General features: G+C 44.9%; 1 protein-coding gene across 1 annotated transcript; it reads left to right on the top strand.

Moving 5' to 3' along the window:
• Nucleotides 1-12,282: 12,282 nt before the first annotated feature.
• Nucleotides 12,283-14,199, top strand: LOC126545187 (endochitinase-like). The gene has a single exon (XM_050192943.3). The coding sequence runs from the start codon at nt 12,556-12,558 to the stop codon at nt 14,002-14,004; it is 1,449 nt and encodes a 482-aa protein (XP_050048900.2). The 5' UTR covers nt 12,283-12,555; the 3' UTR covers nt 14,005-14,199.

Raw genomic sequence — 14,199 nt, 5'->3', positions numbered from 1 at the left:
AGCTACTCGCGATAGCTGGACATTGTCTAATGTATAATGAAGCAGGTATGGATCGTAAAGGCGACGTATTGGCACTTACTGCAGTTCAACGACATTTGCCACTTAACACACCCGTGCGTTATACATTCCAAATTCCATTGGAAGTACTCGTGGTGAGTGCAAAACCTAACGCTGTGATAAATCACACAATCATTCGCATACAGATGCACTTTGCCTGACACAACCAGAGCAATATCATTGACGTATACCGGAAACAGCAATGGCCCCAAAACAGATCCCTGGGAAACTCCCGAAATAACAGCAACATAATTAGATTATGAGCCATTAATTACAGCACGTTGCATGCGTTCTTGTAGATAACACTTAATACAAACAAGCAATGAAGGAGACATACTGAGGGATGGTAGCTTATGTAACAGCAAAACATGGGAAACAGAATCAAAGGCCTTTTTTGGTATGTAGATATATAGTCAGTCTGCACACCGAGATAGAATAAATGAAAAAGATCGTGATGAATTCTAGGAGATGTGTCGAACAAGAAGGACCAGACCTAAAACCATGCTGATATTCGCTAAAAAATGTTTTTTAGGTGTTTTATTACACGCCTGTACAGTATGTGCTCCAGTGTTTTACTACACACACTCGTCAGAGAAATTGGCCTGTAGTTGGAGACAATATCTTTGGGGCCACTTTTATGTATTGGTACCACGCTTGCAACATTCCACTCCTTAGGTAAACAAGAAGTACTTAACGATTTCTCAAACATTATAACCAGGTAGTGGGTGATTATTTCCGAACAAGCCTTTAAACATAAGAAGGCATAACATCAGGACCACTTGCAGAAGAAGCATTTGTATTGTCAAGTAACTTAAGTATACCACCATGTGTCACGACCAGTTCCGGCATAGGTTCGAACACATTGTCAGGAATACGCGGTAATTCATTATGACAGGGAGTTGTGAAAGAAGACCGGAAATAAAGATTGAAGCACGACGCTTTATCGAAGTCATCAGTGAGAAGTACACAGCCGTTTTTTAAGCTCGGGATGCCAATTGATGCTTTTCGAATTGTTTTAAAACACTTCCACATTTTTCGGGTCATTTTGTAACATTGGGCCCAATGCTAAAAATAATTTTTCCTTAGCAACCTTGTTTTTTTACTTTTATATTTTTTCCGAGGGACTTTAGCATTGCAAATTCACAAGGGTTACGCTGCTTTCTAAAAGCATTCAGAAGATGGTGCCTCTTATTAATTAGTCGCTTGACCTCCCGAGCAACCCAAGACTGATCACTACGTTTTTTTTTTTTTTGCAGACAAATGTTTACATGGAATATGTGTGTCATAATGACACTGGCCACATGGAAATGAGCAAGTGGCACAATGCTTACGCATACTTAGAAAACTCCCAATGGAGTTTGTGCGTGAATTTTCGAATAGTGAATCTGTGTGCCTGAAACAATACCAAATTGCTCTACGGTACCTACAGTTTGTTCAATGCTTGGTTTATCTTTGCAGAAAAAAGCAATATGGTCTGCATATACTAGATCTTGTACTTCCAGTTCTACCATGCTGTAGCCATAAATGCTGTGAGATTGAAGAATGTTCAAGCATAGCGGCTCTAAGTAAATAGAAAACAGGAGAGGCGGCACAAGACAACCTTGCTCGACAGAGGATTGGACAGATCTAGCCTCCTGAGATAGCAATTACGAATCAAGCGGGTAGAACAATGTTTGTAACAACGTTGCTCTCCTTTTAAGAAAGTAGAAGCGACATTAGCTTGTTGTCGATGAGAAAACAGAAATGCACGGGGAACACGATAAAATGCTTTTGCTAGGTCAGCTTCAAGTAATGTGAGTTGCTCATAAGGCTTTCAGCCATAATCAGGAATAGTAGAAGCGATATGGATGTTCTTTGTACAGAGCGGCCCCTTAGTCCACACGCTTGCTGAGGTTCAATTAAGATTCACATTACAAATTGCAATATATCAGATCAAATTTTGGCAAAAACTTTATAGTCAACATTCCATAACGTTATGGGCCTGTAGCTCACAGCATGGCGCAATTTTGTCGGTCGGTACTTTTTGGAATCAGAATCGTGTCACTTCTTGTAAAGTACTGTGGAAGGTCTCGGTTTCGGAGCTCTCTGTGAAAATTCTCCTTAGAATGGGGCAAGGACGATTCTTCAGTGCTTTATGCGCCAGACGGAAAGTTGACTATTACGCAGGTTGTGGATCGGCTGTTGTTGCCCTGTCACTATAGTATTATGGCTATAGTGACGGACCCCCTCACTATAGTCACACGTAGCGACTGCAGATAGAAAGGAAGATAAATAGACTGACCAAGAGGGAATGGGCGCCATTGATAAATGATAATTTGTCCATATGTGAACATTATACGAGTTCTATTGTCATGTGAATGCATGCGGTTTTCTGTCCTGGTTTGGAAAAACCAACATTTCAAAGAGAAGCAAGAGCGTTGCAGCGTGGGACTTTCTAGAGGCATACTTTCAGGAAGAGGACGTACAAAGACGCTCCACAATTTTATCAGTGACACTTTCAGAACACCGTACGCAAGTGAGACCAGCTCATGGGACCCCATACTGCAATATTAGATTGATGCCTTCTCCCTTCAGTGGCTTGTAATTGCTAAATACACATCCTCTCTTCCTCTCTCGTCCGTGCGAGAATGTCTCCATGGTGGGAATGTTTGTTTGTCAAGGACAAACCTCACTTATTGCAGAATTCCTTATGATAGCAGCAGGAATGTCATCAGCAATTTCTAGAGCCTTCCGCATTCCCACATGAAATCACGAACACTTAAGGTTATCTCCCTTGCGCATACACAAGATATAAATCGTAGAGCTGATTGCGAGTGGTCTAGGTAGTAGCATTGCCATCGCCACTGCATGAAGGCGATGATGTCTGTCATGGCGTACCCTGCTCTCGCCTTGGTTAAAGGGACTGTGCTTCTATCAGTTACAGCAGGTTAACCTGCGGCATACATACCATTGTTACGTCTCAACACCACAAAGGCGTTAATACCACTCTTCCATCAGCGCCTATCCAGAGGTCAACGCAGCATGGACACCGACTCTTGACAGGTCCACAAAAGGCCAGCAACCCTACCATTGCCTGACAGCCTCAGCTAAAGATGAAGGCCGGGGGTGCGCAATACAATGCTACCGAACAATGAAGGCGACCTGGGATCCGCAGTTAATTGTCCTGCCGCGTATTCCAAACCATCGGGCTTCGGAGGCGGGGTTACTGCGCAGTGTTGAGAGCGTGGGCGTGGTATCGCAACGGATCCGACGATTGTGATTTGCTACTGGGCCGTCTTGAGATTCCCTAGTCGACTCACCTAGGGAAGACGACGGTAGTAAAACTCCGAGACTATTCGACCAGTGGGACGGAGGTTCCTGATGGGAACTCGGACGTTTAACTTGCTCCTGCATTAAGTGGGCTTCCGTAACTGGAGCCGTGTAACTAAGCTAATAAAGGCTTTTCATTCATTCCTACAACCTGACGTAGCAGTCGATGGGTTTGGTGGATTCCTTGCCCAAACGCCACCCTAAGCCACAACACCATGTTTCAATTTTTCTTTACACAGGGTTGGAGTGGCCTCTCGTGTTGCAGTTTGTGAGGAGAATAGTGTCATTTCTTTAATTATGGGGATTTACGTGCCAAATTATGAAGTACGCCGTAGTGGAGGACTCCGGAAATTTCGACCACCTGTGGTTCTTTAACGTGCACCTAAATCTAAGTACACGAAATGCGAAATGCGGCCGCCGTGGCCGGGATTCGATCCTGCGACCTTGTGCTCAGCAGCCTAACACCATAGCCACTGAGCAACCAAGGCGGGTGAGAATAGTGTCACAGACAGTTTTTTTAATCATCATGCAAACGTTATTCTTGTTTACAGAAAAGAACTCTCGAGAAGCCGCTTCGGCAATGTGGACTCCAATTAACCATTCCCCTTTTTTGGTATTTTTGGGCGCCTCGACTCATGGGTACCATGACAGGACAGTTTGCTTCAAATTAAATGCGGCGTCGTACTTATATTGTCAACGTATATCGTTTCCTTGCAATTAAATTATTTTTGAGGCTTAGCATACTTCATTTAAATCGTCTATTTCATTATTGTTTACTTTCCATATGTATTCAGTTTAATTATATTCAACCATTACTCAAATTTCGTTTCAATTCTTGCAAATTTCATTCTTCCATATATCTATTCACCGAATGCTTGGCCAATTAGCCCAATTGGGGCGCTTGTCATTGATACAGTGGCATTACAACGGCTACGATAGATATTGCTGCTAGTACTACTACTGTTCCTCATATTTCCAACTATTAAACTAGGTTTAGCACTCACACCTTCAAAAATTTTGAATTCTTGTGCCTCTCAATTAGGCACAAGCTAGGGTTCGATTATTAGTGCCATGCACAAGTTCATTGAAGCATCAGTAAGGTTACGCTGCTAGCGTATTTGATTTTATTGCATTGGGACACAATTTTTTTTCTGTAGTATCTCAGTTTGTTTTATTTTTATTTATTTAGTTAATGTATAGGCGCTCTAAAAATTTGTGTTAGCAGTTAATTGTCAAGTGATTCGTTTTAAATGTGTTCCTGTAACCTTTTCGGTATGTTGTTGGGTGTACGTTTCAATCTATCCAGTGGGGCCAATCGCCCTCGAGGGTATGAGCCATGTTTTGTGGCAACAACAGCAGCAACAACTACTACTACTGCCATAGAGTTTCTCATTATATTACCTAGAGGGAAATCTGGCGCTGCTGCTCTGTGGTATGCATGGGAATGCCGGTATATTGTGACTCCGGATTGGCATCGTTCTCGGAGAGCCAGGCAAGCACCGTTCCGTCTGTCACAATGACTCATTTTCTAATAAAACTGCACATAAAAAGCTGCTTTAGCTTTGTTATTACACAAAAACATGTTTTGTTCAACTATGAGAACTTGTTATTGCATGTACAATTATATGATACCTAAAAAGTATCAGCGGTCGGCTAAAGTTGGAGGACAGACGACTAGATTCGCGCTGGCTTTGAAACAGTTTGTCGTCTATTCATGCTTTTCTTCGCTTTGGCATGCATTGTAGGTGAGTAAAAATACAATTTGCGCGAATGGAAACATTTTATGAAGATTTTACTTTAAGGACCCATTATTTGTGTAGCCATATCCACGTTTTGGACGAAGCCTCTTACAACACCAGCCAACGCAAACATCGCAGACACATATACCGTCATTCCCATGACGGCACCGCGCCCCTTAAGAAACTCCCATAGACGGTGGCGCCAGATTTCCCTCTAAGTGTTATAGTGAGAAACTCTACGACTACTGCTGAGTACAATGACAACAAGGTGAAAGCAGGAGGCAACGTTTCGACAAGTGGACTTGTCTTCTTCAAGGCGACATATGCTTTCCTTGCAACAGTGTATATATGTGGGGTTCTTCTAAAGGGGAGAGGGCGTAAGGAGGGTGGGTGCGGCAAGGGGCGAAGGTATGTTAGCGGCGATGGTGCCGAATTGAGAATGAAGGAGTGCTGTGCACAAGGCCAGGGACACGGCCGTCTGTCAGCCGGCGTGTCAACGACGTGCACAGCAGCCCTCCATTACCTGTTTCGCTGGTGGTCGTGGGCTATCGTGTCTCTGACAGAGATAATAGAAGGAGCGGTAAAAACAGGTGCTCTTGAAAAAAAAAATACTGAAATGGAATAAATAAATAAATAAAATAAATAAAACGAAAAAAACGCTAAGAAACCAAATTAAGTGTTGTTGTCTGTAGCTTGGAGTTGAGCATAGCGAATAGATTCTAAAGCTCCCTTTGAAACATTTATGCCTATTGGTTGCAATGTCTTGAACTTATGGATAAGGTATAATTCTCTGTATTTTTTTTCTCGTTCAAAACGGAAATTCGACTGTAACATGTAGAGCTTAAGTTCGCCAAAGTTATGACCTGGTTCGTTGAAATACTCGGCGACTGCTTTGGGAAACCTTTTAGCTTTGTCCGCGCGATGTCCGTTTAATCTGACGTTCATTGATTGTCCCGTTTCACCGATATATTGTTTCTTACAGAAGGAACATTCAAGCATATAAATCACATCCGAACTTGTACATGTGAAGCTAGATTTGACTTCGTGTGTATAACTATTTGCGGTGTTTTTAATTTTAGTGCCACTTTGAAGGTGCCTGCAGGTTTTGCACCTGCGGCGACAACATGCTCTTATTACGGGTAGTACTACTGCTGCTACTTATACTATTACTACCACTTCTACTACGACTACCTCTTCTACTACTACTATCACGCATGAATGGGTGTTTTTTTAATTCGTGCATCTTTTTAGAATATTATTTTCTTTCGGGGACTTTTCATTGGGCTTGAGGCACAGGTCATTTTAGAATACCCCTGTGAAGTAAGTGGCATACCACACTAATTTCCTAAAAAATAATGGGGTTTTACGTGCCAAAAGTACTTTCTGATTATGAGGCACGCCGTAGTGGAGGACTCTCGAAATTTCGACCATCTGAGGTTATTTAATGTGCACCTAAATCTAAGTACACTGATGTTTTCGCATTTCGCCCCCATCGAAATGCGGCAGCCGTGGCCGGGATTCAATCCCGCGACCTCGTGCTCAGCAGCCCAAGACCATAGCCACTGTGCAACCAAAGCGGGTGCTAATTTTCTAAAATAATATTGGATCCTTTATGAAATTACTGATCGTATTTGAAATTACTTTAATATGACCAAATTTGTTCTCATTTTTGTGAACCAGACGTTTTCCCTAATAATTGAAGTCTCTAAAGCTAGCTCATTTTAGTTTTCTTCGTACAATGTCCACGTTTTGTCTGTTTTTACTTTCTCACTTACATTTATTTTCTCCTCCTTTCTCTAACCGCCGGCTGCGTAACCAATTACCATTGAAGGGTAAGCGCCCTGGTTTAAGGAGCACTCAAGCAGGCGCGCAAGCAACGGGGTTCGCCCTTCAGGGAAAGCGAAGAAGAAGAAGACAGCGTTTCTCGCTTGCGAAGCTGAGCGTTTTTTGAATTCACACGAGAACCAGGTTAGTCTATACGAATCCTTCGCTGCTCTTTTAGCAGAAATCTAAAGAGTTGTTAACGGTAGAGCTGACTATTTAGTGAGGTAACTATAGCTTGAGGGCACAATTCTGCCAGGACAGCTACGAGCACACAACTGAGCCAGTCTCGATTAACAAGGGCAGAAGGCGGCCACTTTTCGTTAACGCCATTATGAAACTTTTCTCCAGGATGCAGGCAGCACTGCAAGGGCTGGCTCTTCTTTATTTAAAGGAACTAGTACACAACTACGCAGTGGTTTCTCTTGTGCTTGTTCTCCCTATCTATATACAAGATTGTGCTTCATTCACAGATATCAGTCGAGTGCTGATCCCTAGCTCTCCAGGTATGTTTATAAATATGTGCTAGCGTTCTTTAACCCCTCATCCCGCTTTCGTTGTCGGCCCTTGTCCGCCGATGCAAAGGGCAACGGAGTTGGCGGGCGCGGACGTGCCGCCGCTATGGTTGTGATCGAGTAGCATCGGCCGACATGACACTCCCCGGGGTAAGTCTTGCACACATACACGAGTACCCAAGAATGTGGACGTGGAAAGAGCCACCACAGTCGCACAATTTGTAGTGCGTAGACGCACGCGTAATGTGGAGGTTGTGGGTTCGGCTCCCACCGGCGACAAGTCGTTAATAACAGCCCCTATGCGTTCCTTGGCTTCATTATCTGTTCGCTTCAAAGTTTTACTATCAGACTAAGTATGCCTGATGTATTTCAAACGTTTTCTTCGATATAGCATTACATTTTTAACGTAATTATATCGCGAAAACAAGGCCGTGCTTCAATGATACAGCAGGACAGCTCAATAATGATGTCAGCAAAAGTTATGGTAGCCACTTGACTGAGTACTGCATAAGAAGAAAACTAACAAAAAATTGTCTAATTCACTTTTAATAACGGTTGGTGATGAGTACGTTAGGTTCCCGTCTTTGGCATTACATGATGAAGTGATCACTTATATTGCAAAGTACTGGCAGAAGAACGTATACGCTCGAATTTTGCGATCATGTGCGCGCTTGATGGGCGGTGTGCATTCAATAGCGGGTCGTTCGAAAGGAACACTTTTTAGAAGCTCAGCGCCAGCCCTGGCATCTGTCCCTTTCTCGACTTTTGCGCTGCTGCAACGCTGTCTGCAAGACGAATCGAACTCGCCGAGATCGCGGCACTTAACCAGCATAGGACGCTTGCTCTCCAACTCAGTGCGTCAGCGAGGGATGCAAGTCGGCCGTGCAGCCAGGCCTCGCGCCACTCGTCGCACCAAGGGTGCCGCCGCCGCGGCTCTTCGCGAGGAGCAGCCGTCTCTGCGCACGAGGCTGGTGTACACGCTGGCGTTCCTGGTGAACTCGGTCGTTCTAGCCGTGCTGCTGTGGACGCTGGCCACGCGCCAGCAGCCGCCCGCCCATGAGGAACCCACGGAGAAGGTTAGAGGTGCCTTCGATTAGGAAGACGATCTGAGAAGCGTAGTCCAGGTAACAAAGCTCGCTGTAGGGCGATTTGGTGCTTCTGTGCCGTGGTAGAGCCGGGCACAGAATGCGGAAGCAAACAAATGCACAGGCACGGACATAGACATCAGGCCCCACGATTGCGCGACCAGTCTAATCGGCACACATGAGCGCTCGGAGCGCAAACGCACTGAGCTTCATATCGCGCGCTTACGATGATGAACGAAGCGAGCGGGAGAAGGCGAAGCAGCTGTGGGCAGAGCTCGTCATTGGCAGAAGTTAATTTAACCGTTCACGAGATGTCTTTTATCATTTGAGTACTTTTCTGCACGCACTCAACAGACAATTTCCATATATTGTGTGTAAAGCCTAGACAGCCTGATGACTAACGTCGCGTGTTACCACATGTCGACAGGATATCGATGTATAATGTGGGGAAGAGAGACTAATTTTCGATCGAACAATGCCCACTAGAATGCCGGTGGTCTATCTGCGGAAACAAACAGAACAGAGAGTAATACGGATGAGAATTAGACTATAAAATGTCTGTATAGATTGTACTACTAATAAGCGTATTCTATAGCACGCGAGAACTTGTCACCTGTCCATCTGACACCAGACGGGTCTTCAATGTCAACATACCTATAGCGGTAGTGAGGGAAAAGCTCTGCGCTCCACTGGCAAGAATGCGTTTGAAATGGCGTGTTTCCGCATTCACGCCCACGCTCCTTCCTCGCGGTCCAAGGCACTGGACAGCTCGGGCCGCTCGGGACCATCGGGCGACGACGACGGTCGCAGCAGGCGCGCCGCCGCTCATCCGCCGGCCACGGAGCCCTTTGTGGACGAGGAGGGAGAGCCGCCTCTGGGGTCAGTAGTCGTACTTGGGTTCAGTACCGGCACGCGCGCGCGCGCACGAGGCCACAAAGCTATGAAGGGATCTTTTCTGTTGATGTCTTTCGTGTTGTTTGTGATGTCATATGTAGTACTTGACGTATAGAGGTGTTTCCAGCAGGCCAAGACATGAAATTTACAGATGTTTCGCACAACCTACATTCATGAGTAAAGACAACAAGGCATAGAATAGTACTACCGATCATCAAAATTTGGTATAGTATGACGCAGGCAATGTGTTGAAAATTTGGAGGAAACAAAAAGCCACTAGTCTTCATTTGCACTTCAATAGTAATTTATCAGGCCTTCTGCTTCCGCCTCGGCACAGGTATATGTTTTGTTTAAAGCAGTACGTAGTACCACTACGATGGTTAGTATCTCCTCGAGTGAGTCCTGTGGCAATCGGTTCACTGGTATAGAGGGCGCAGAATTTCAAAGCTTCGTTGGCTTGCTTAAACCAGAATGTATAGTTCCCAGCTTTGTACTGATTCGTCCACAGAATGTAGCTAAACCCATTTAAGAGGGGATGTTCATATAGGCACACACGATACATCACCAATTTTGGGATATCCTCAACTTCTTCTAACCTTTTCTTGCTTAATTCACAGGCGCTTAGTAATTCCTTTCCAAATGATCCATATGAAGGTTCATTTAAAGACATCGAGAATTACTATAATTGATAGTTTTGTCAGTAGGCAAGAGGAGCATCCTCCAGAATGCTTGGTTAATTTTTTTACTTCCTCCTCGTTCTTCCTTTTGCAATCCCGTGCCTTCCTGTGCCTTTCATATTTCAAGCTTTTGTATCTACTTGCCTTTTTAGTTCGGTACAGAAACATGAAAAGGATAACTAATGCTATTAGAGCAATGAAATTTCTGCTAACTATTGTTCGCAATCTGCGCTTCTAATTGAACTAAAATAGTAGCATTTACAATGCAGTTTACTTCAAAATAAAATATTCAACACTAGCTTCCCATTATGAGTGCAATTTCCCTTTAACTTTTTTTTTTTATTTTAGAGAAAGTTGTATAAGTAACAGCTAATGCATTAAGCACGCTACAGTACATCAGCAAAAAGTTTTAGTCAACAGCTTGTTAGTTACAGAGACAATGTTGCTTTAGTGAGTAAGAATTTTACTTAAATTGTTTTAGGTTTTCACTCTTGAATCGTTGAGTCTAAAATACGCCACCTAATCATTTATAGCATCACGTGTCCGGCACTGCTTCGCTACAGTCTTCCTTGCAGTTAATGTAGCTTTTTTTTTTTTATCGCTTTTGATTACCTGAGTGCTACACCAGCGTTCATCATAGGGCTCGCCTTTGCGAGCGGGGGCTGACCACGTTGACCACCTGCTTGTACAAAATGCGAGCTTTTTCTTCTGTTTGGATGTAAGCCAGGTATCCCTGTCTTCTCAGTGTACTACGTGAAAATAACTGAGTTAATCTTCAAAAATGTTACGAACCTGACTTACCATAAACAATGTCAAACGCTGGTTTACAATCCAGCACTCTACCACGAAGGGTCAGCAGTGTCATCGGTGATGAATATTCGAAACTCTGAAAAGCTAAATATCATTTAAGAAGTCACATCTTTTGAATTGTAAAAACAAACATAAACAACCTTTCGCGAGTTTCTAGCACTGTTGAAAGAGGAGTTGTGTGAAATTGTTCTCAAGCCATGGCCATATTTAAAAGCGGCAGGTAATTTAGGCGCCAGTTTGAGCCACTTCTGCTTCTCGTATTGGCGTGCCATTTCGAGAGTATATTTGCAATGAAATGAAGTATTTTTGGTATCGCCAATCTTTCTTGCTTAGCTGGAGGCCCTGAGCTATATAACGCGCGTTTCTAAACACCGAACACGTTGTCCCGACTAGTCTGTTCGTGTCATACCTTCGCGTGCACACATATCATAACAAGGCCCGCACACATTCCCTGCAGAGCGAGGTTGTGTTCTTGTTACAAGCAGTGTTTGATTGTTGATTGTCTACAGTTATTAAAAATTTGAGACATTGGGCATAGACTTATTATGAACTCCGTAGCGTCTGTAGCAGTCATGTATATGAGAAATAGTCGTAATTTATAATAATTAATTAATTTGACTCATTATATCTTGTTAACGTCGTTGGATTCGGTGATGGTGTGTTTAACATCGCCTACAGAATGGTCTGCTTAAAGATGGACAAGTACAACGCTAAGGTCAGCTGCTCACGGGTGTAAAACATTCAAATACTAAACGAAGTTCGGGGTAAACAATCAATAAGGCGAAGTTCGCCCGTGAAGCAAGAAAAAGAAAACCAGCGATATTAAACGTCTGCAAGTGTTGTTTTGCTGTAAGTTTGTCAATGTGATCCTTCAGTTCATCAAATATTGGCCCATTTCCAACAATTTTACTTAAGAAGTCACCCGATAGTCACTATATATGAAACATTTATTTCAATCCAACTTATTATGCCGCCATCCGGTAAAGTAGTCACCCATTAAGACGACTGCTGCTATCACGCTCATTTTAATGGCCATGCAACATTTGACGCCGAGTCAAGGTTTCCTCTAACCGTTGAAATTATTCTTTTCTAAATTTCACTTTTACCCCATCATCGAATTTGATCGTTGCTATATGTCATTGCAATTGACCCTCAAGCGGCGATGGCGGGCATTTGCGTCCGTCATGTTTTTTTCGCTAAATACAACGCAGACACACAATAGGTGAACATGCAGCATGCAAAATCAGATTGGTTTATCATATGAAGAGTCTAACGTGTTTATTGGTTGGCAGAGGGCAGTAAAAGATAATGTGACATTAACGAACAGAGTGTTTGCGAAAAGTTCACTATATTCCCTCCGCTCTTTTGGCCGATACATTATGTGTACACGCGCCTTGCTCAGAACCAATTAATTTTTTTTTACTCAGTGCTTTATTTTTTTGGGTTCTATGCGTTTGTGTTGGATAAGTCGCATAAAAAACGACTAAAATCATATGGATTCCTTCATCACCATGTTCAGCAGAGTACGCGTATATTCGTGGCAACTACATGAAACTAAGAGCTGTGTCGGTGGTTTTGTTTCAGTCAAGATCCCAAGGTCACCGAGCACCCAATTCACAGAGCCAGAACTCCTCACAGATATAGAAACATGTCCTACACTCGCGAAGAAGATGCAAACCAGATGACAACTGCTTCCTTAGAAACCTCGACAGAGCAGACACCAGATGACCCGACTTTAGATTCAACGCTTCCAATAGCCAAGGAGACAGCAGGGCACACAAGCACGAATTATATTTCCGAGGACGCAACCACTAGTAATACAAGTAGCGCAGTTCAAGTTACGACGAGCGCTGCAATGACAAATTTGAGCATGGAGGCCACCGACCAAACAACGTCATACACGGGAACTACTACGGAAGAGACATTCAGCTTTGATGTTGACAGCAGTCCGTCATACAACGTCGTCTGCTACTTCAACCACACAAGTTACAAGCGAGACGAACCTATGTCGTTTCGTACAGGGCACATTCCCGTACCTTATTGCAGCCACATAATCTACGCCTCGGTCGGAGTCGGCGAAGATTTCAAGCTCGTGGCGAAAGATCCCGTATTTGACGTCGAGCGAGGTGGCTTTACTAAGTTTGCGAGGCAGAAGAGCCGCTACCGACACGTGACCGTGATGGTGGCGATCGGCGAAGACATTGGCGACTCGAATGCCTTTCGCCACATGTCGAAGCACAAGCCGGACGTCGTTACGTTTGCGCGGCACGTCGCGTCATGGCTCCGCCAGCATGACTATGACGGCGTCGTCCTCCAGTGGAAGATGCCCGTGGAGCGCCAAGACGAGACGAGCAGCAGTGCGTCGTGGTTCAGGAAGAAGCTGCTTGTCGTCGCTGCAGCCCTTCGTGACTCCTTGGGCGCCAAGGCGGAGCTGTTCGTCGCCGTTCCCAACAACGAAGAGCTTCGCCAGGCGTACTTCAACGTCGCCGAACTGGCCCGTCATGTCGACCGGTTCCTCGCCGTCAGCAACTGGGTCTTGCGCGACGTAGACGGCACAAAATACCGAAGTGACGCCGACAGAATAGCGAAGGTGACGTCATTTCCCGACCCGCTCACTGACGTCCTGCAGACGCGCCACTCTCTGGTCGGAGCGGGCAACGTGCAGTTGTTCCGCAAGTTCTGCTTCGTCCTTTCGGTCGGCGCCAGGAGCTACACGCTGCTCAGGTCGGGCAACCACGTCATCCACGCTGCCGTGTCGGGGCCCGGGAAACCCGGACCGTACACTCGCCAGCCCGGTGTGTTGGCCTACTACGAGTTCTGCAACCAGACGTGGCTCACCACGGAGAAAGGCACGTTCGCCTCGTACGTGGCTCGCGACGACCAGTGGGTGGGCTACCTGGACGTGAGCAACGTTCAGCGCCTGCTGCGCATGGCGCTCTACAAGCACCGAGCAGCCTGTCTTGGCATCTGGGACGTGTCGCTGGACGACTTTCGCGGAGTCTGTGGCGATGCGTTTCCCTACGTCAAGGCCATCTCGGGGTGGCACGACCGAGAGTGGAAGCGTCGTCGTCGAGAATTTGGCTCCCGCCCTAACTAATGATGCCCAGGTACATGCGTCTCACGTTTATTGCCGAGCAAGGGTACAAGAAAGATAAAGTGCTCGAAAATTGCAGCTTGAGAGAAACATTAAGCTCGCTGGCACCTGATAAATACACGGTAATGGGGAAATCGTTGTCTCAGAAAGGCACTACACCGAATCTGATAGTGTTTGTCGCAATAAAAAAAGTCACAC

Source organism: Dermacentor andersoni, chromosome 10 (genome assembly GCF_023375885.2).
Source record: "Dermacentor andersoni chromosome 10, qqDerAnde1_hic_scaffold, whole genome shotgun sequence".
NCBI classification, from domain to species: Eukaryota; Metazoa; Arthropoda; class Arachnida; order Ixodida; family Ixodidae; genus Dermacentor; species Dermacentor andersoni.
Note: the sequence above shows the minus strand (reverse complement) of the source record. Positions and strands in the feature narration are given on the sequence as shown.